At 31.9% G+C, this 22,950-nt stretch overlaps 2 protein-coding genes and 2 long non-coding RNA genes across 15 annotated transcripts; 1 reads left to right on the top strand and 3 right to left on the bottom strand.

Annotated features, from left to right (window-relative positions):
• Nucleotides 1-217: 217 nt before the first annotated feature.
• On the bottom strand, nucleotides 218-5,739 carry LOC145088059 (Glycosyl hydrolase family protein). The gene is made up of 6 exons (XM_079026290.1): nucleotides 5,293-5,739; nucleotides 4,628-4,930; nucleotides 3,771-3,940; nucleotides 3,459-3,556; nucleotides 1,081-1,842; nucleotides 218-994 (listed from the first exon to the last, which is right to left on the bottom strand). The coding sequence occupies exons 1-6, from the start codon at nucleotides 5,692-5,694 to the stop codon at nucleotides 402-404; spliced, it is 2,328 nt and encodes a 775-aa protein (XP_078882416.1). The 5' UTR covers nucleotides 5,695-5,739; the 3' UTR covers nucleotides 218-401.
• A 1,313-nt stretch (nucleotides 5,740-7,052) lies between these two features.
• LOC145087546 (uncharacterized) lies at nucleotides 7,053-9,250 on the bottom strand. Of its 12 annotated transcripts, none has more exons than XR_013700864.1 (8): nucleotides 9,113-9,250; nucleotides 8,932-8,992; nucleotides 8,665-8,850; nucleotides 8,556-8,593; nucleotides 8,324-8,419; nucleotides 8,133-8,177; nucleotides 7,928-7,973; nucleotides 7,053-7,859 (listed from the first exon to the last, which is right to left on the bottom strand). It is a non-coding gene; the product is annotated as an uncharacterized LOC145087546 (long non-coding RNA). The 12 variants fall into 12 exon arrangements; XR_013700847.1 differs by having other exon boundaries at nucleotides 8,665-8,841; XR_013700890.1 differs by having other exon boundaries at nucleotides 8,665-8,829.
• A 611-nt stretch (nucleotides 9,251-9,861) lies between these two features.
• Nucleotides 9,862-13,119, top strand: LOC145050996 (protein FAR1-RELATED SEQUENCE 5-like). The gene is made up of 5 exons (XM_078999160.1): nucleotides 9,862-10,018; nucleotides 10,426-11,257; nucleotides 11,369-11,627; nucleotides 11,766-12,335; nucleotides 12,508-13,119. The coding sequence occupies exons 1-5, from the start codon at nucleotides 9,862-9,864 to the stop codon at nucleotides 13,117-13,119; spliced, it is 2,430 nt and encodes an 809-aa protein (XP_078855286.1).
• A 2,808-nt stretch (nucleotides 13,120-15,927) lies between these two features.
• Nucleotides 15,928-16,251, bottom strand: LOC145067360 (uncharacterized). The gene is made up of 3 exons (XR_013688834.1): nucleotides 16,173-16,251; nucleotides 16,050-16,079; nucleotides 15,928-15,975 (listed from the first exon to the last, which is right to left on the bottom strand). It is a non-coding gene; the product is annotated as an uncharacterized LOC145067360 (long non-coding RNA).
• Nucleotides 16,252-22,950: the final 6,699 nt, after the last annotated feature.

The following is a 22,950-nucleotide window of genomic DNA, read 5'->3' as shown; positions in this document are numbered from 1 at the left end:
TATATATATATATATATATATATATATATATATATATATATATATATATATATGTGAAGTAATAATCATTTCCAAACACTAACATGTAATGGAGGTGATATAGGGTATATGTGGCATCACTTTTCTAGTTAGCATATTGTGACCATACTACATAGCTTAATAATAATAAATCATTTGATCACTTCATTAATTTTCAGTAATAATAAGAACTCTTCGATTTAATGTATCAATGACAGAACTTCATAGGTTCAAATATTACTAAATAGAATTGTTAAATAAACAACCGTGTATTCGTGTTTCCCTCCACAAAGTACATTGCTCTAAAAACAAACCACAAAACTCCACATAAAAACCGCAATGCACAATAGCTCGAATCAGACCATTTGAAGATCCGTCAAACATCAAGCTGAAACACTAATCTCGTATTGCTGATCACCAACAGCAAGATAACGAGACCCCTCTTCAATCACCATCAACCCATCTTCATTTGCTGTCCTAAAATGCTCACACGGATTGATCACAAATTCAATTTCAACCCTTTCTCCGCCTTTCGTTTTCACACTCTCGAATGCCGCCAACTGCTTCCTAGCCTTTCCGTTTCCAATTCCGTCTTGCTTCACAAACAGCAAAACCGCATGTTTCCCTTCCATTTCCCCGTGATTCTGGATTCCGATGGTGGCTGAAAACTTGGACTTTTCACATGATTCGGTTTCGGTGTCGGAGATTGGTGTGTAATGAACGGAATCGGAATTCTGAAGGGTGAAACCGGTGTTTGAAATTTGGGTTAAGGAGAGTTTGTTTTGTGTGACAGATACAAATTCGTATGTGTACTTTGAGTAGCTGAGCCCATAGCCAAACCGGAAAACTTTTCTGCCTGTGTAGAATCTATACGTACGCCCGGGATAACCAGAGGATGGTTGTGGTCTCATTCTCATGTCTGTCATTGGTATCTTCACGAACTCTTTTGGGTACCATGTCATTGGTAGCTTCCCTCCTGCAGAAACAGGGCACACGAATAAAAATGTTTATAGATTAAAACTATCATGACGTACGATTTTGAATAAATTGCTCGAACTTTACCTGGATTATGATCACCAAAGATGATCTCCGCAAGTGCAATACCACCGGATTCACCAGGATAACCGGCCCACAAGATTCCACCAATCTTGGGATCACGTTTAGCAAACGAAATATCCACCGGACCACCACAAATCATCACCAAAATCACCGGTTTTTTAGCCGCCTTAGCCACACTACTAATCAGATCCCGTTGTTTCCCCGGAAGCACCAAATCAACCCGATCAAAATCCTCCCTTTCCTCCCCCTGATCCAACCCCATAAACAAAACCACATAATCCGCCTTTTTAGCCACCTCAACAGCCTCATTGATCGAAGCCGATGTGCAATTAACAAAGTTGCACCCTTTATGGTACTGCGTGTTTTTCACATAGCTCTGAAGGGCTTTGAGAGGCTCAATGGATTTGCAAGGTGGGCCTGCGTAGTTTCCGACGAGGGTATAAGCGGAATTGGCGTTAGGGCCAATAACGGCTAAGGAGGAAATGGTTTTTTTCAATGGGAGGAGTTTAGCTGAGTTCTTTAGAAGGACAATTCCGTTTCTTGCAGCGTCAAGGGCTAGGTCCTGGTGCGCTTTGGTGCAGACTTGGTTCGGACCGATTGAGCCGTATGGGAGTGTGGCTGGGTTGCCATTGAACAAACCGAGTCTCATTCTCATGGTGAAGAGGTTGGTAAGGGCTCTGTCTATGTCCGATTCAAGGACTTTCTTCTTTTGGACTGCTGATTTGGTGTGGTTCTTCAAGTAGAAACCACAGTCTACATCCATGCCTGTTATTTTTTTTTCAACAAAACAAGAATTTTACTTTGCCGATTTTAACATACTTTGAGTTCATGTGATTGTAGTTTATATTTACTTACACTTAGTGAAATATAAGAGGTGTGACATATAAGATTGAGCATTGTATTTTATACTATACTGATCTTAGCAACGTTCTTACATTCTTTTATCAATAATAGCATTAGACTTTATTTTTACACGTAATAACATACTTACTCACAATAACAAAGTACTTACATTTTGCTACCAATATATTTGTTATGTATTGATATTATCAATTAAAGAACTGTTTGCATTGGTAATATGGGTAAAAATTTGTGAGTATGTTCCTATTGTGTATAAGGAAGTATAAAGGTGTTGCTAGTATAGGTTATCGGTAAACTAATATGATTAAGTTACGATTATAGATAAAAAAAAATATGAATGTATAATGTATTTCTATTATGGATATATAAATTTTAAAAAAAAAATGACAGTGTTAATAAGATATGTGGGGTGGTAGATTCAAAAAGTCAAAAATTAAAAAAGGAAAAAAGGAAAACAGTCTAATTATTTTAAGAGTCACGTGTATGGACCAAATGTCTATTATATGGACTTTAGTTAAGCCATGCGCAATAGTTGGACCAAACAACCAAAATGGTCCAATGACTCCAATCATATACCACATAATACAGAAAATAACAATTACTATATATATATATATATATATATATATATATATATATATATATATATATATATTTCCACGAGACTCAGAAAGCAATAATTGATTGCAATATATATAAATATAAGAATCAGATAATAACTTTATAATTCGTTGGCAATATATATAAATATAACTATATAAGAATCAGATTTTGATTTTAGGTGATCATGAATTAGTGTTAACTACTTAAGTTAACCAACCCTATCCCTATGCCTGTGAGCTTCATGTAGAATAATGATAGAAAATTATAAAATTATATTTCAATAAATACGACTGTTACAAGGATAAATATGTAATCTAAGTTTAGATAGTTTGAAAAACAGTATGATTAATTTGAAACATTTAACATAAAATTATTATATTTCTGTAGAAAATAGTCATAAGAAAAAGGTTTATATTGTGATTATGTGAACCTTTCTCCCTTTGAACTACAAATTTGATAATTTGTCTCCTTCAACAAACAAACGGTTATGATCATATACACTAATAGCTTGATGAATTGTCCAGGGACTAAATTCATACTTTAATCTTCAACTAGATCTCACGAATGTCGGTGTTCAAAAACTCATAATTCGAAGCATAAAAGCTAGAAGGGTCATTCATTTAGTATACTTTATTTAATGGGTCCCATTTCGTGACCTAACAAAGAGTGTAGTCAATCAAACGAAAAAACGGAATCTCATGTACGTAAACCAATAGTATTATCAATTGATAATATATCAACAAGGGATCACAGTAAATTTTTACTGTAAAAAAAATTCTAAAAAGACTCAAGAGTACAAGACACTTGTATATGTAAAAGGACAGATGAAGAAGAGAGTAGTACTCCAAAGGGGGGACCTTTTGTTGAATATAAATAGTTAAAGGATTGAAAGTAAAAGTAGTAAGAAAAAGGGATACCTGCTTTAAGTACATCAGCAACTGCATCTTCTGGTGTTTTGGCATATTTATGAACATCATATATGATGGATACTGCATCACAGTCTGAAGTGATGTACCTGAACAAAAAGATGTGGAATTACCAATATGCCCCCAATCTTGTAATTTACTCAATATCTTTAAAGAGATATTTGTTTAATAAAGAATCTTGTAAATCGTAAATAATACTACCATTAATTTACAAAAACTCTCTAAACAAAGAAATATCATAGTTCATTTATTTTTTTTTGTTTTTGATTTTTTTTTCTTTTGTATATGGGATTGGGATATTACCCTTTAAAACCCCATTGCTTCCGGGCAATGTTGGATAAAAGATTTTCATCAGCACAATTTGGGACTCCATTGACACGGTTATAAGCGCACATGATTCCGCTAGCTCCAGCACGTTGTATGCAACTTTGAAATGGTGGTTGATAAGTGTCAGCAAGATCTTGTTTTGTCACCTATTTTTTACATTTTCACAATATAAGATATCCTTAAATAATAATAAAATCAAAATAACATGAAAGAAGAGTTATGTCACGTATTCCGGATTTGTTATGTGATTGGTTATTAATATCTACTGCCAAAAATAAACGATCACAAACATCAAACTCCATTAATGATATTTTAGTACTTTGCTTTTCTATTTGGATATGTATATATATTTGTAAATGATTCAGATAATGCTATTTATATCTAAAATTATTGTAATTCTAGTCATGGGTCGTGCTCCTCTTTTTTGGGAAAAGTCCAAAAACGGAATAGTCCAAATCTTTTTTCCAATAATATAATATAAAAAATTCCAAAAAGAAAAAAGAAAAAACCAACCCATAAACGTTGCAAACACAAAATCCGGAAAGAAGTATCAGTCATCAAATATTTATAATACAAAAAACATAAATTTCTAGCACAAGTCTCAAGAAAAAGGAATAATTTCTTGAGAGTAACATTTTTTATGATGTTAAAAAAATTAAAAATATTCTACGATTTGTTTTTTTGCTAGTTATGATATTTACTTCCACATACAATGTATAGTTATAAAAATATTCTACGATTTGTTTTTGCGAGTTATAATATAACATTTTTTTTGCATGCAAAGTGTATTTTCATTTGTATATTATAAGGAGAAAAAATGGAAATATACTAACCTTAGCATCATAACCAAATCTGCTAACACCATTCCAATGATCCAAATCATAGGCAGTGAAGTGTTTGCAACAAGCAGAAGCTTGCAGATGTCCATCTTTAAGACCTCCACCTTCAAAATTGTCACCTTGGACCCCTCTAACATAAGAAATTGCATATTTGCCACTGACCAATGGGTCTTCGCCAGGTGTCTCTTGACCTCTACCCCACCTTGGGTCCCTAAACACGTTAATGTTTGGGGCCCAAAATGTCATTCCATTGGCTTGGCCTTGATTATAAACAGCCCTCGCCTCCAATCCAATTGCCTAATCAATAATCATTGAAAAATAAATATATTTCAAGGTAAAAAATAATACAGTAAAGACAAATATATACATTAAAATATATTGAGAGCAAAATGCAATGGTAAAATGTTACTTTAAAACATATATTAGTATATTACCAACTAATATGATACGTTTTATAATACAAGAACGATCTAAAATACATTCGGTGAACATAATTTATCATTGTTTATTACATATCATGGCTATGCGCCAAAAAGTTTTTATTCAATTATTTGGAAGTATTTAAAGAAGAAAAGGCATAATAATAATTAATAAAGCAAAGCGTTGTAACCAGAGTCCATAAATTAATATTAAATCGGTACTGAGTTAAGCCGATTCACCTGACCGATTCGATACCACAATCTGGCATCAAAAGAAGCGGCGGTGAGGATAACTTGAGGGAAACTGGTGGCGGACTTGATAGTGCCATTGAAGCGAATGCCATATCCCGAGTTTGAAACGCCGTGCAATGCCTCCGACCACCACTCATAGGCAGGGATACCGAGTCGTGGGATCGCCGGCGCGGTGTTCACGAGCTGCAAGATCTTCTCGTCGAGGGTGAGGCGGGAGACGAGGTCTTTGACACGGGCGGAGATGGGTAGTGTGGTTTTGCAGAATGGGAATGATTTGGTGGCGGGTTTGGATGAGTCGCAGGCGAACGGTGGCTGAGTTGACTCGGTGAGTACGAGTACTGTTGTGAGTATGAGACATAATAAGAGTAGCTGTATATTGCCGAGTCTCATCGTGTTTATGGAATACAACAGATTTGTTGGAAGACATTAGACGCGGGAGGATATAAGGAGGAGAGAAAGAGAAAAGTTGGATCAGGAAGACCAAACTACCCTTTCTACTTTTTTTTCTTGAAAAACTAACTTGTTTATGTAAAACTACTAATATATATATATATATATATATATATATATATATATATATATATATATATATATATATATATATATATATATATATACACTAGCCGTTTATCCGCGCAAAGCGGCGGTGACGAACAGTTTTTTTCGGCAATATGTTTTTTTAACAAAAAATTTATGTTCCAAAAAAAGAAGTACATATCCAAGAGAATAGAATTAGTTTTGATATATATATTTACAGGAACAATATCTAAGGCCATAAAACGAAGGTATTGTTATGGTTACCAAAAAATGACTTTTACTAACAATGATAATATTTGTATAACTTAGTAATCACTTTGATTTTTTTTTAATAATAGAAATATACCAAACGAACATAGTAACAAATAGTCAAAAATAATAATGAGAGCAACAAATAGGAAATATCTTGTAAGACCTGTCGATGTAGTATTTTTACATTATCTTGAAAAGAAATAAGAAAAGATAATGTAATAAAATTAAAATAAAAACATCAATTTTCAATTAATTATGTCAAGGGTCTTGGTCCTTAAGTTATACAAACATCCATTTCCATATAAAAACATCCATTTCCAAATAAAAACCCCTTGTATTAACTTATTTTTTAAATGTCTTTGCCCATTAGTTGTTTTCTAATACATTTATGTTTTATTAAACATGTTAAAAGGTGCATATTAAAAGAAACATTCTGTTAAAACTTGATACCAACTGGTTCCTTCACATTTTCTTGCATTCATTCCATATTTTCTTTTAATAAAACAAATTCAATATGAATGACGCATCAAAAAGTTGTCAAGTTACCACTTGAAAGATCAAGTATTTTAGTTACTTTGTATTTTCAGAAATGCATTTTCATTGTTTTTTGTTATTAATTTGATGTAGTTTGTGTCCCAAATATAGCATTTTACTTTCAATAATTATCCTTATCAGGCACAAAAAGTTGTTTTGAGTTGGATTAATGATGTTTCTATAACCACGTGAAAATTCCAAAAATATAGTAATGTGATGATAAAAATAAATGCAGGATGCTATAATAAATTAATGGACAATGAATGTCAAACCAGGAATAACATCATAGATTAAGAGCCGACTGAAGCAACACCAATCACTACAAGTTTATATGAATATTTAACCGAACCAACACCAGGTATTTTTGTCAAATTCGAAGAAAAAGAAGGTTTTCCAGATTTACCATCCCACCAATCAATAGTAACTAACTATAAAGGGTAAAGATGTGATTTCCGAAAAAATATTACAATCCTCCAAAATTAGATAATATGGCATCGTTAACTAAACAAAAGATCAAAACATAAAGGATCAAACAAGAGTTAATTTTGTCAACATCAAAGAAAAAGAAGGCTTTCCCCTCGCCGTCTCTTCAATCTACCAACCGTACCTACAATAATACCAACTTGTACCTCCCAATATAACCAGATTACCAAATCCATGGGCAGAACTGTAAGTTTTCCTGCTCCAACTTAATTAGCATCATACCAAAAGCACACCAAGTAAATAATAACAAAAATATGCAGATTTCACGTAATGAGTAGATAAACAAAAAAATGATGATTTCAAACTTTCTTTGTAGATTACTTGATACCAAACTCAGACAAAAAGGCAAAAAATAAAAAACAGAAAAGAAAGCTAGAAATTTATCATAAAAAGGGGTTCAAAGAGGAAATAATTTTCCAAAAGTTTTAGACCTGCAGCCAATTAACACACCTGATCATCCGTTTTCAGACCTAAATTAAAAGAACATGGCCAAAAAAATCATAGAAACTAAGATAAACAGGATTTGGGATTGAAAAAAGTCATCATTCGGTATTTTGCAGATTGATAAGTGTATGTGTGTGTCTTTTCTTTTATGCAGTGGGGAGAGAACATTGGTTGTTGTTGAGTCCTGGTGTAATCCAAAAAAATGTCAACATTGGATATGGCGAGCGTGTGAAGTTTGAGGTCGTCATGGCAGTAGTGCCTGGTGTGATCCAAAAAAATGGTGGTTGTTGAGTCCTATAGAGCACCTAGATGAAGAAAAATCCAACATATTAAGGAAAAATTTGACAATAAAAGGGACGGAGATTCAATTCACCTTTTTGTCCCTAATTTACCTTGCAGAGCACTTACATGAAGATCATCTGAAAGAAACAGGGTGGAAATATAAAAAAAACTGAGATAATTTCCCAAAGTTGTAGCTTGAATCTAGAAAAATACTGAAAAAAAATAAATAATTATCGTTGATTTCCCACAATAAAGTAAAAGCCTATTCTTAATTGGAAATGTGAAATGATGTTTACCATGAAGTAGAGGAATCAGACTCGTCAATTTGGTGCTGCCAAGCCCTAATTATCCACAAGTAAATGAACATCACAATCATTACAATGAACAAATTAATCAATTTTAGCGCAAGCAACAGATCTAAGAAAGATTAATTCAATTTTATAAATATACAATGAAGATGCTAGTTCAAATTATTTAACCTTCATACCACGGTTGGAACTTGAAGCGACATAAGAAGAAAAGGAATCCAGTGAAACTGAGTATGAAACTATTTCTCCCTTTCGAGTTTTTTTTTCTGAGGTTTCTGCTTTGGTAAAACAATGGAGATCAATCAATGAGAGATTAAAAAATAAGGAGAAAGGGAAACATTTGAGGATAATGTGAACTCCCTAACACACCACACACCACTGGTTGCAAAATAAACCGAAAATCGGACTTACCAGAGATTCCAACTAAAAAATCAGACTCGATCATGCTTCTGTTGCAAAATAAACCAAAAAATATGAGCATAGAGATAGGGGACAGATACACAAAAGTTTGAAGCCCTACCATTTTATGTACTGCATCTGATAGTTGCAACTTAGATATAGGGGTTTCATTTGCCAATCCAGCTCAAGATAAGTAAGGTTACAAATCAATGACTGGTGCGACGGTGTCAGATGGTTGTCACAGGGGTGATGGCTGATCATGTGAACGCGATGGTGGAGAATGGACCTGTGAACAGATCTAGAAAGACTAATTTATAGGTGAAGATGGAAAATCAAGTTGTATTTACTAACAAGACCATAAGTCAATTTAGGGAAGGAAAGCCCATACTTGTGAATTGAAGGCAGTAAGCAAAAACACGGGTCTGGCATCTTCAACCTTCTTCAAACTACTTGAAAATCAACAACATTAAATCAAAGAAATTAGAAAATTCAAACCAAAAATCAAAAGAAAATAGAAGTGAATTGTGTATTCAAGGATTAGAAAAGAGGGGATAGAGAATGTGTTTTACCTGAAACCAATTCGATTGTTCGCCGCCAGGAAGACTTGATATCGGCAAGACGAGGATATATGAGATGGCAGCCTAGAAACATAGAGACATATTGCCAAGATATTGGGATTTTAGCATATACTCCATCAGCATGTTGGGTCAAAAGCCTCCGAATTAAAGGTATCAATTCATTTAAAATTTGTATTTAGCGCTTCATGTTTTGTACGATCTACCGATATTTTAATATTCAAAACGTGAATTAAATTTTAATATTATTTTATTGATGATTAGTTGTATTTTAAGCTTAGAGACTTGAACGTCTTAAAAAAATATTATTATTTTATTAAAGTTATTTATAGAAATAGTAAGATTTGTTTTATAAGATAGTAATATATATATATATATATATATATATATATATATATATATATATATATAGGAGTAGGATCAAATGAGAACGCCTAAAAGGTTAAGAACGTGAGAACAATTATCAGCCAATCATTTTATTAGGGTATTTAAGTAAATTTGTATTTAAATTATTTTTTAATTAATATAATACAATTAATAATCAATATATTATCCATTAATATTTTCCTATAATTAAGGGATATTCCATAGTTATCGTTAAATGAGATATTGAATTGAAGATACGATTTCCAGGACGATTTCGAGTATAGCAATCGGAATTTCAGTCGAATTTTGTATATTGTTAATCATTTACGTTTGAAGATAACAACGCAGTATAACATTTGTGATTCAAATCAATATCGATGTCGGACTGTTTTGATTACAGTAGCGATGATACAGAAGATGATGATCAATATGGCGAAGAAGACGTCAACTGTAATGAATTTGACGACGACGATTTCTATAAGTCCGATGATCAATTCGACGGAAGAAATCAAATTTCTGATTATGCTAGTGAAGGTAAATAATGAAATCGTAATCAATATTTTGTAATTACAGTTCGTGTTTTTCAATAGTTATTAAATTTTTGTATATGTTGAATAAGACCGGAGTACATATTTGTATATGATTGGTCATATACGTTGCATGTATTAATTATGTAATGATGGTTTATATCACATATCGTTGTACTGGAGTCCCTCGTTGGTGATTTTTTCTTAAGTTTAAAACAATGTTGATTAAGTTTGATAATCATTGGTGATTATGCGTTAATACGACTCAAATATGTAAACAATTCAAATATGGTTACTGTTTCACAGACGTTTATTATGATTATAAAGTTCTTTAGTTTATGTATACGTAATTCATAGAATTTTATATCAGGTTTTGCATGTCGCATTATTGTTTTTTGTTGTATTAAAAAACAGGTACAAATCGAACTGATTCTGAAGAGGAATCATTCAATAGTAATGTTGTTGACTCTCCTGGTGGGAAAACCAAGTTGTGGAAACCTATTGTTCCTAAAGATTTTATGCCAGATGTAAATGCTATATATCAATCATTAGAGGAGGCGGTTGAAATGTATAAATTATATGCAGATAAAGCAGGTTTTGGTGTCAGGTTAAATACAGTAACGAGGTTTGGTGACAAAACCATTAAAAAAAGGTATGTAGTGTGCAACAAAATGGGTAAAATACCTAACAGATCAACTAACACTTTGGATCCCGAGGGGAGTGGAAGGAATAAACGAAACTCAAACTTCAAAATTACGGACTGCAAGGCATTGATAAAGTTTGAAAGGTTACATATGCAAACTAATGCGTGTAAAATATATGAGTTTGAAGAGAATCACAACCACCCCCCAGAGACTAAAGAAGAAAGACGGTATTCCAAACGTGCACGACGACTTAGTTATAAAGACAAGGAGTTTATAGTGCGTTCTTCAACATCTAACATCGGTGCAACAAAGGCACACAAGTTACAAGCTAGTTTGCAAGGAGGTTATGAAAACGTTGGCCCTGAAGCAATTGATTATAAAAATTTCAGAAGGAAGGTGGGAAACATTATAGGTGACAAGGATGCACAGCTGGTTGTTGACAAAATGAACATAAGGAAAGATGAGTTTCATAATTACACATTTGAGTATAAATGTGTTGATAGTGTGTTAAACGCAATGTTTTGGGCGGATGAAACCGATAAGTTATATTACGAGGAGTTTGGAGATGTGATATCATTTGATGCTACATTCCGAACAAATAAGTATACGCTCTTATACTCATTACACATTTTTTTTATTTAAGTATGAATATTGATGTTTTTTTGACTTCGTAATCAATATTCAATCTGTTTTTAATTACCTTTTTGATACAGGTGTGGAATGATTTTTGTGCCGTTTACAGCCATTGATAACCACAAACGTTCAATAAACATTGGGGCAAGTTTGTTAAGCAACGAGTCAATAGAATCTTATCGTTGGTTGCTCGAAGCTTTTTTGAAAGCACATGTAAAACACCCTCAATTAGTGTTAACAGACCAAGATCTAGCAATTCTACAGGCCGTTGAAGCAATATTTCCTAATTCTAATCATCGTTTATGTATGTGGCACATTATGAAAAAACTACAAGCCAAGGTGTGTATATTTTGGCCTATGTTAACACGAAACATGTTTTATTTATCAATGATTTACACAGTTTAACATATTTTTAATAACGATTAGCATACATATTGTTTATTCATAGTTAATCTAATAAATTTCTATTTTTTTTAGGTTTCAGCCGATTTTTTGAAAAACACTGATTTTCGCAAGCGTTTTACAAAGCTTGTTTGGAATGTCTATATCGAGCCTGAAGTGTTTGAATCAAGGTGGAAACTGCTTATGAGAAAATTCAAACTACATGACAAAAGATGGTTCAAAGATATGTACAGGGATCGAAAACTTTGGATTCCAGCCTATTTTAAAGACATGCCACTACACGGTCTGATGAAAACTACTTCAAGGTCTGAAAGCGTGAACTCATTTTTTAATAAATACTCTAACTCTGGTAATTTGCTTATCTATTTCATGATGAACTACGACACCGCAATTGGAAAGCAACGAAATGCTCAACAGAAACTAGAACATGATACAAAAAATGCAAAGCATGAAATGACGCTTCCAAGTGGCTTACTAGAACATGCAGCTGCGGTTTACACAAAAAAAAAATTCTATGAGGTCAAAAAGGAAATATTTAAAGCAGCCTGGTACTGTTCTATCGACAGTGTTGAAAAGATTGATGGGTGGCAAGTTGTTATGATTACACAAACGGATAAGAGCAAACAGTTGAAGATAAAATGCAAGGTTATATTCATCGTTTAAATGCTTTTCATTAGTCATCATACAAGCATATTATATAATTATTTTTAAATTACATATATTTTTTTCATTATTATGCAATAACCACCAACTAATATGTTACTTCAATCAGTTACTAACATACATTATTTTTATTGTATTTTATTATACAATGTAGGTTGAACTAAAGTTGCCTGAAAAAGAAGTTAAATGTTCATGCAATCACTTCATACGTACTGGCATTTTGTGTCATCATATTTTTGCTGTATTGAAAAACAACCATATTGAAGAGATTCCAGAGCAGTATATTCTAAGAAGATGGAGAAGGGATGCAATTTCCAGCCATTTGTTTGCCATGAAACATGTTGCCATGGAAATAGAAGATGACACCTTTAAACTTTTAACAGAGGCATACAACAATATTGAATACTGTTTGGATCATTTCAAAAGAAGCAAAAAGAAATTGTTGGAGTTTGTTGAAAAAACACGTACGTTGAAGCAGGCAGCAATGGAGTTTGCCAGTTCCAACCAAACATCATCTGATAACGATGAAGAAGAAATTATTCGGATGCTTGGAATACGCAACATTCCTGATGAAATAAATATCCATCCACCTGCATCTATACGTACCAAAGGTAGTGGAACTAAGAAAAGAATGGTTAGTGCTATTGAGAAAGCTGTTGCAGCTGCAAAGAAAAAAACCAGAATGTGCATAGGTTGCAATCAATATGTTAACCATAATTGGAGGACTTGCAAAGTAAGACTTGCACGAGAGTCAAAAGCAGCTTAAAATTGCCCAGTCATTTTCCCAATAGATTTTACTTTTCTATTACACTTATGAATAAGAATATGTTTCTATGATTTAGTAGGTTATGTTATCTTAAACCACTTTCATTACTTTTGACGTTTTTATTTTATGCATAGATGAATAATAACAATCCCAAACTTGGTAATGTTAACAGATTAATGACAATATCTGGTATTTAAACCTCTTTTATTAGATTAAAACAGTTCGCACTTACAATAGATATACTTGTGCTTTCTTGAAATTATAAAACCATCAATCACTTTACCTATTAAAAATTCTGATTGTATGTTCACAGTAAAATAGCATATTAACAAATGTTTGTTGGTTAGAATCATTACTGAATATACAGTAAAACTATACCATCAATGTTAATCATCATTTTCTAAGATAACTTAATTATTCAAATGTTAATGTAAAAACATAAATACTAAAATATCACTAGTCCATTACTAAAATTAGCAAACCAAAAGTATGTATGTAGGTTGAACTAAAGTATAATATGTTAGGAATACTTCAAATAAGTGTTTAAGCTATTATTCAATATTTAAATAACAACATACATTAAGATATAAAAGCACCAACAATCATTATATAATATAGATATGTTCACTTTAACTATTAAAAATTCTGATTGTTTGTTCATAGTAAAATAGCATATTGACAAATTTTTGTTAGTTAGAATCATTACTGAATATACAGAAAAACTATACCATCAATGTTAATCATCATTTTCTAAGATAACTTAATTATTCAAATGTTAATGTAAAAATATAAATACTAAAATATCACTAGTCCATTACTAAAATTAGCAAACCAAAAGTAAGTATTGTACGTTCAGCAACCCAAGTTAACATCCTTAGCATACAAAAACATTGTTTTTAATCCATCAAAAAGAAACCATTAAAGTCATAACTAAAATAACTTTTTTAAAACAACTAACTTAAAACATCCAATCTCCTGTGAATTTCTTCCTTTGCAATGGCCAACATTTGAGAACGTTGTTTTGAAGGAATCTTGTGGAATTCATCAACCTTTTGCAGCACATAATCCTTTTGCACATTATATTCATGAGTGAGGATTTTGTATAAATACTTTGTCCTCAGTTTAACAAGTTGATCATCTTGTGCAGAAGACTCGTTCTTGAATCCAGCTGTAAACTCATTCATACCTCCACCCATATATGTTTCCATGTGACGCATCGTAAACACACCACAATCAATGCTGTTGTTTATTGTTCTCCAAGGCATTTGCAGTCTATGTGGCATCACATGTGAAAACATCTCAGCTTTTGGATGATTCTGAGATTTTAAGTAATCAACTATGTACTCTTTCTGAAAATGTAAAAAAACATTGTGAACACATATTAAATTTTATTAATTATGTAAAGTAAATTTTATTAATCACTTACAATGATTTGGGGCAACTGACCATATCTCTCACCATCAGGATCATCAACTTTGTTGTTGTCAACGATTACAAACTCTGGTTGTTGTAGATTGATCACAAAAAGGAAAATGTGGAAGGAACGGATGATTGGTAGGAAAAGCTGCAACGTTTATTAATTACAATTGTATTCACTTTATTTAATATTCATATTTGATCAATGATAAATACACATGTAAGTAAACTGTGGAGATATATCTCTTACCAGTCCAACAAAACGTAGGCTTGCGTCCATATCTTCAATAGAAAGCACCAAATTCTCAATGAATTTATCTTTACGTTGACTTTCTGTTAAACCACTTTCTAGATACGAATTCTGTGATCGAAATTTAAAAACTCATTAACTTTTTTATATGTTTGTATTTAAAAAATAATATAATCAACATTGAACAATATTAAAATATACCGTCACGTCTGTCTTGCAATAAACTCTCAGGGGCGATTCAGGTGCACGCTTACTTTCATCAAGATTCAACACTTGACTCCAACAATCAATGACATGGCCAAATAGTTCACATGTTGGAAAGAAACTTTCCATATGAAACCTTTGAGCAGAAAACCCATCCAGAGTGTGGAAAACTATATCACTGCAATAGACGTGTAAAATTAATACTATTTTTAATAAGCAAACAATAAAATTAAGTAATTTTAAAAATATTTTAAATGCAACTTACTTTGGATCTCCCTGGAGAGAGAATATCCATTCTGCTACACGTTTTTCCTGCCGTGGAACTCCTTTGATGATATCAACAGCCCGTATAACGTAAGGAGATTTTAGATATTCGGATTTCATGCGAGGCCTGTACCCTCTTCTACTAACCCAATGTTCATCTTTTTTGAATGGTACTACAGACAAAGGAATTGGCATTTCCATTTTAGATGGTGGTGTATTCTTAAAAGATTTTGTTCCAGATCTATTCGCGAAATCTGCATACTCCTGTGACATTTGAATACTACATTTTGCTATCAGGGAGTTGTCAAACTGTTTGTTAGTTGTAGCTAGAATCAGCGTACGTTCAATTTCAGCCTCGTTATCATACCACCATTGAGACTGTTCTGGTTCCTCTGATGCAGAAACTTCATTAAACAAATCATTTACTTTGTTTTTCCATTCTTTGACCAACTGATTATCAGGATATTTCTTGACAGCATCATTTATTTTGTCTTCCAACACTTTCTTTTGCTGCAATATCATGTCGTACATCTCCTTTATTCTTTTAACAGTTGTCTAATTAGGTCACCACAACAGAATTATGTTACAAACCAAATAAAAATATTAATATGTCAGCTAGTATTAATTAATACTGTAGAAACTCATTATTCAAATGTGAATAGGTAGTTAACTACCTCAACACTTTCCCCACTTCCACTAAAAATATCATCTCCATGATTTCCCTACGAAAAGCAACACAATATTAGTTGTTGTACTAATAACTTATTATTTAGTTATGATTATATTATATTACTACCTTACACCTTACATCTCCTGCATCATTTCCCTGTCAATAATTTATGAATGTAATTAATTTATACTATACCAAATAAACAAATAATAAATTTCATATGCATTGTTCAATACAATAAAATATTACCTGAACCTTTTCTTGCCCTACATTACCAGTTCCCGATGCTTCATTGACGAATTGAAATGGATCTTGCAATTCACCCATATCCAGACCAATTGTCCTACACTCTACTCTTTCTCGCTCACGTAGTTTATCAACACTCCAACAACATATTATTGGTCTGCATCGTACAATCTTCACTGAATCGCATCGAACACTTTCTACGTATAGCAACTACAACAAAGACAAATAAAAAATGTATTACTTAAATACACTTTAATGAATCTGCACACATAAGGCTACAAATATTGAATGACAGTTTAATTTAAAACAAATCTTACCAGCAGTAATATAATTGGCCCAACATAGAATCCTTTTTTGCTGTTTGGATTCCACGCACTTTTTGTCTCCTTAAGGCAATCAAAAACATATCCACACCAATCAATGTCACTTAGATCCATATCTTTCGTCACTTTTGATAAAATCGACAGGTCACATGTGCCCATGCTCATCGACTGACCTGTTGTGTATTACACAACAGGACAAAGATGTTTACTTTAAACATTAAATCCGCACGTGTTGACTGCATAATAACTTGTTGAACTGCCCTTGGTCTAATATTATCTTCATCTTCGAATTGTTTTCTCCAAACAGTTATCGTGTCATCTGTGACTTCTCTATAAGGCATAGACTTTATTGTAACATGTCCCAGAGGCAGACCCAACATTTCGTGAATAACTTGCCGATTGATTGGTATCTCTCCATGATGAAGTTTGAGTACCATCTTATCTGCGTTAAAATTCCTGACAATATAATGCCCCATAATTGATGCACACCCATCCACTTTCATCTTCAACAAATGCCCCAAACCAATAGAAGAAATATAAGCTTCCTGTTCCTTGCTAAGGTTATGCATACAACTGTACAAAACATTTGGAGATGTCCGTACTTGTATTCGCTTAGCTTCTTCTGCACCACTTGCTACAACTTTAGGATGTTTTCTTGGCTTCAATACATTTCCTTCTTTATTCCTTTGTCTTTTAAATTTCTTCACATTTTCTTTGTCATCATCTTTGAATGAAGTATGATGCCTTCTCTTTTTCCTTGTTACCACAGTTATGTCAGCTTCAAAATCAGAGTCTTCATCTTCGTCAAGGTTCTTGACAGTAACATTCTCTTTTCCTGTTAAGACAAATTTAACACAATAAATGATTAGAAATAAATTAACAAACCAATGCCATACTAAATTTATTAAAGAAAATAACAATACCTGAAAATGAATTTATAACAACAACTTCATCAGCTTTTGTTTTACATCTATCAAAACGTCTTTTTGTTCTCAATTCATTTTCCCTATTTAGTCCACTGTCTTCTGTCAAGTCATAACTTTCAATGAAACCTGTCAATAATTAGACAACATAATCATCAATGAAGATACTTTAATATACAAGTTACATTTCATGAAATCATCATTCATACCTTTTTTTTCTGTATATTTTTTTTAGCTTTAGAAAACCTGGAATTTCCTCCATCAAACTTCTTCACATTGACTTTGGGTTTCCTATTTTTTTCTATTAATAAATACAAAACAAACAGGTTATTAAAACTAACTACAACATCAAACTCTAAATAAATTTATTTCTAAACAATTACATTACTTGAATCTGAGCTCAAAACTACAACTTTAAGATCCCTTCGCATTGAATGAGCTGGTGTGCGATTAACACGTTCCCCCACACCTGTCCAAAAAATAAGACACATAATCACTATAGATTCAAATTGATATTTAAAATTTTAAATTCCAAATAATCATCATCACCACCAGTTTGATTTTTAGTTTTCTTCTTAGGTGTTGAAAACTTCTTCTGTCCTTCTCTTTTAATCTGAGGTTGTACTAGTTCGTTTCCTTCATTGTCTGCATCTTCAATATCAATAAGCAATGGATTGGATTCTTCATTAGTGAATTTGCTGTATGCCGTCTCTAGTAATATCATCTCGCTTTTCTTTCTACCTAATAATAGCATTAATATACCTTAATCATTTATAACTCAGAATTGAATCATTAACAACTCAAATAATCATCCATTATACAGTCTACATTAAACACATACCCAAAAAACAGAGGAATGTTTACAATAATCATCAATAAACAAACAGTGTAGTTAACTTACTCACGTAAAACAGTTGGGACTCATACATCATTATTCTTTACATACAAAACATACTCAACAAAGTATATATTCACAAATGACTATGTCTTTAACAATATACAAATCATACAACCAACAACAAGGAATAATACTAGAAAAATTACTTATGTCTCAAAAACAATCGGATTTTACATGTAATCAGTAGTAATAAATGACATTTATACCCTTCGTTATTATTTTTCTAATAAAGACCATTCACAATCGAATACTAACATCAATTACTCCTCTTCTCCCCAAAAGGAAGAGTAATGTTTACAACAATCATCAAGAAACAAACAGTGCAATTAACTTACCCACATAAAACAGTTGGCACTCCTACATCATTAATCTTTACATACAAAATCATGTACAGGATCAAAACCACATACATACTCAATAAAGTACCCATTCACAACTGAATATCAATTTAACAATATACAACACATACAACCAACAACAAGGATTAATACTAGAAAAGTACTTCTGTCGCACAATCGGATTTTACAAGTAATCATTATTAATGAATGACATTCTTAAAATTCGCTATTATTTGTCAACTAAAAAACATTCACAATCGAATACTAAGATCAATTACTCTTCCTGTGCTAATTATGATGTAAAAAAAGCCCTAATTTTTGGGTTTATGTAACCTTATTACACTTCAAAGTAGTCGACTCCGATTACACATTTATATGCCTCTTATAACTATCAAACACAATCATAAACTATTGATTTTTAAGCACATTCAATATCACAGTACCGTAAATTCGGAACTCATCTACAATTACCGTTTTCATTTTAACAATCAAATACACCAGCGTGTTATTTATGAAACAAAACATTTAAAACAACATTCATCAGAGATGAAGACTAACTACAGTTCATAATCGACGATATAAAGAAAAAACGAACGACCCAACTTCTAGGGTTTTAAGAATCGTCAAATTTACACATTATAAAAACCTAAACACACTAATACACCCGTTTTCCAGTCACTCGACATTCAATAAAGATTAGAAAACTTACTTCTTCCACTTCGATTGTTCAACGACGACATTCCTCCACCTACGACGCTTCACAAAGTTCAGAATGCAAAATAACTCTTCACGGATGAACAGTATTAATCGAATGTGTTATAATCGTTTATCTGTGACGCTATTTTCCTTTCAAGATATGATCGAATCATCCAAAACATTAGAAGTTATCTGTGATTACTAAAACATAGGAACAGTTTCTTTTAATTTTCAAACTTACCCGATATATTCAAATTGGATGACATCATAAAATTACTTGAATACCCTTTTATATTTTTTTTAATTAAAAAAACAATTAAATTCATTTATTAATTTCTTTAATTAATGATTAATGATATCCTTAGATTATAAATATTTAATGTATCAGATTTGTTCTCGCGTTCTCAACCTTTTAGGCGTTCTCATTTGATCATTTCCTATATATATATATATATATATATATATATATATATATATATATATATATATATATATATATATATATATATATTTCTTCTTTAAATATTATTAAAAGAGAACTTTTAATTCTAAACTGAAAAAATCAGAGTCATTGATTGCATTTTAATCATATATTTTCCACCATCGGATTGTTTGCTGACATCATCTTTATCAATCATTTTATTTTTGTTGACCAAATTTATAAAACGTATATTATGTTTCAAATTAGGAAGTTTATTAATGACAATTAAATCTCATCAAAAGTAAAATTAATTAAATTAGGAATTTTATTAAGGGCAATTAAATCTCACCAAAAATAAAATTAATTAAATTAGAAATTCTATTAATGACAATTAAATCTCATCAAAAATAAAATGAAAAAAATACCCCACCGCACCCCTTATTATCAGTATCCCTACACTTGTGGGCTTCGATCTGTATGGATCAATCTTGTGTTCGATCATCATGGAAGAATTAGGAATGATATAGAGATAAATTTTATTTGGATTCTACTTTAATATGATCGTAGTTTAGATCAATTTGGGTTAAGTTTTAGATTATGTTTATTTTATTTTGTTTCAACTATGAAGTTTCAATCTATAAAACCTTTCGATTTAAGTTTAGATCGATAATGGTTGCGTTTTCTAAATCTGCTTTGATTTTTCTTCTTATGATCTGTATTGCTGATTTTGATTTTTTAAGTTATAAGTATCTGAGAGCAAAAAGATAGACACAATAGCACCACTACCTCTCATCCATTGTTTCGATTTGAAAGATATGTCCACTAGGTAGTGAATTTGTATATGTCGATTTTATTTTTTAATTTTACGTTTTTTGTATATGTGCTTAGTCAATGATTTTTTTTTTGTGGCTTATGAAATCGTGAATGGAAGATATCCCCAAGTCAATGTCTATAATGTTTTACCCATTTGATCCCTTCCTGGATTTAGAGATGGAATTCAAACCCGTATACCAATGAGTGATCCACATATCCTACAACTCAGCAAAACCTAGTAGTGATATTCGTTTTTATTTATTGTAAAAAACATCTTTTTATAAAAACACAAATTGGGCTCTCAAAAAGGAGTTATTCACTGATCCCTTTTTAATCTTATAAAACATCTTTTAGACCCAATAACAAAGAAACTACAAAGTTTTAGTATACCATGTAAATAGATTACCTTGATAAACCTTATTGGAAAATGTTTATGATTGATTACTTTTGGTGACTTAGTAGGGTTTTTTTTTTTGGGAAAAACTGTATTCTAATTTATCTATTACATATTATTCTGTTTTTTCAAAGGAGTGATACATAGAACTCAAATTGCTAATTTTTGTTTTGTGTTTTTGGAATACATTTTAGTTGTGAACTTGATGTTATGCAAGTACTTGCGTTGTCTGGGCATGCTAAGAAGTATAATAAGAACCTTACACAACCTTATTCTTTCATTTAACTGATTTAAATCTTCTTATTGAGTTTACTTTCTCAAGGATAAATGGTTATACCCTATACTCTTGAAAATAGGGTTGGGAACATTGTGAGTATCTAGGTTTTATTAACAATAAGATAAGACATTAGTATAAAAGTTGCAATATAAACCTTTTTAAATTACATAATAATAACTAAACAAAGATATGTGAAAGATTGTCTTTATAATTTAAATTGCAATATATAACATAAAAATCGTATTAAATTTTCATTATGTTCTGTTTCATGCCTCACAAACATGTTTCTGGAACTGAATTACTCATACTATTATTTGGCTTTTACGATTACCTATCATTTCCATTTCTTTGTTGTTTTATTCTTTGCAACCTCACATATCTCAAAAAAAGTAATTCCGAAATCCATAAGAAAATAAAAATGTTTTATAAACTCCTATAAGGGAAGAAGAAAAGACTAAATGAGTGTATGGTGTTAATCTAATTATGATGTTCTTTCATCTCTATTTGCATGTTTCTAGCTTGTTCGTAGTATTGTCTATAAAATATTGTTGTTATATTTGAAAGATCATTTCTCCCTTTTTCATCTTTTTTATGTATATTTTAAGTTTTTTAGAGTATTTGAGGGACCGTTTCTACTTGGGTTTGGGGTGAAGTCAAAAGCCTTAAAATTGGAGGGTAGCTGTATTCAGAACCATTTGAATATTGAAGATTTTTGTTGGCATTAATTTCAATATTCATATGTACCCTATAATAGATATCATAACTATAGTTTATTTTTTTATAATGTTTCTTGTATTTTTTTAAAATGTTCTACATGTGATGGCTACAAGGTATGATCAGCCTTGTCTATGATCAAGGGTAATTTGGTAAATCTTTAAATATTACACTTTATTAAAGAGTACAAATGAATATTTTTGATTTTTGGTTCCTTATGAAAGAGGCAAGGGTAATGATCCTTTTAATATAATTCTTTATTTTATTGTTTATTACATTATGTGTCTACAACATAATGACTAACTTTTGATTATGCTTATTCAATATGTCATGATATTTTATTTGATCTAAATTTATGATTTTCACTGTCTGAAATTGTAAGAGTCAGAGACTGTTTTCAATTTTTTAACGTCATCGATTATTTGCTATGAGATTATGATTGATTGAGTATGTTATGGTTAGATTTTCCCTTGTCTGAATGCTGCTTGTTTTGTGCATTGTGGGATTCTGAGTGATGGGAGTTAGCCATTAGGTGAATACGTCACATCACATGTGATCGGGTTTGAATAATCTTAGAGTGCTGGATTTGGCCCTATTGCGCAGCTCTCGTTTGAGTCCAACCATTGTAGGGACGAGTCTTTTACTCGAAGGATTATCTGAGCCTCGTCACATGTGATGGTATCCAGGTAATGGCTAATTGGCATCACAAGGAGACCTTCAGCAGCTGAGGACTGGTTTGAGTTGAGTCAGAGGTTTCCCTAGGGTAAGCCTAGGATGAGATAGTGTTGGGAGCAGTAGTAGTGGATAAGGGATCTGGTGGAGTCAAAGCAATTCCTGAGGAAAGTACGGATAAATGTGGAAGGTAGTATGGGCCCGTACTACTGAAAGCAGAGGATCCGTACTCGACTCGGGAAAGGCCAAGACAAGACTGGGAACCTGGTAGGGTGTGTGTTTGGTCTCGCATCAGTGATAAGTATTCTGATA

Source organism: Lactuca serriola, chromosome 1, assembly GCF_051521515.1.
Source record: "Lactuca serriola cultivar US96UC23 chromosome 1, Lser_US96UC23_V15, whole genome shotgun sequence".
Lineage (NCBI taxonomy): Eukaryota > Viridiplantae > Streptophyta > Magnoliopsida > Asterales > Asteraceae > Lactuca > Lactuca serriola.
The sequence above is the reverse complement of the archived record's forward strand: the minus strand, read 5'-3'. Positions and strand labels throughout refer to the sequence as shown.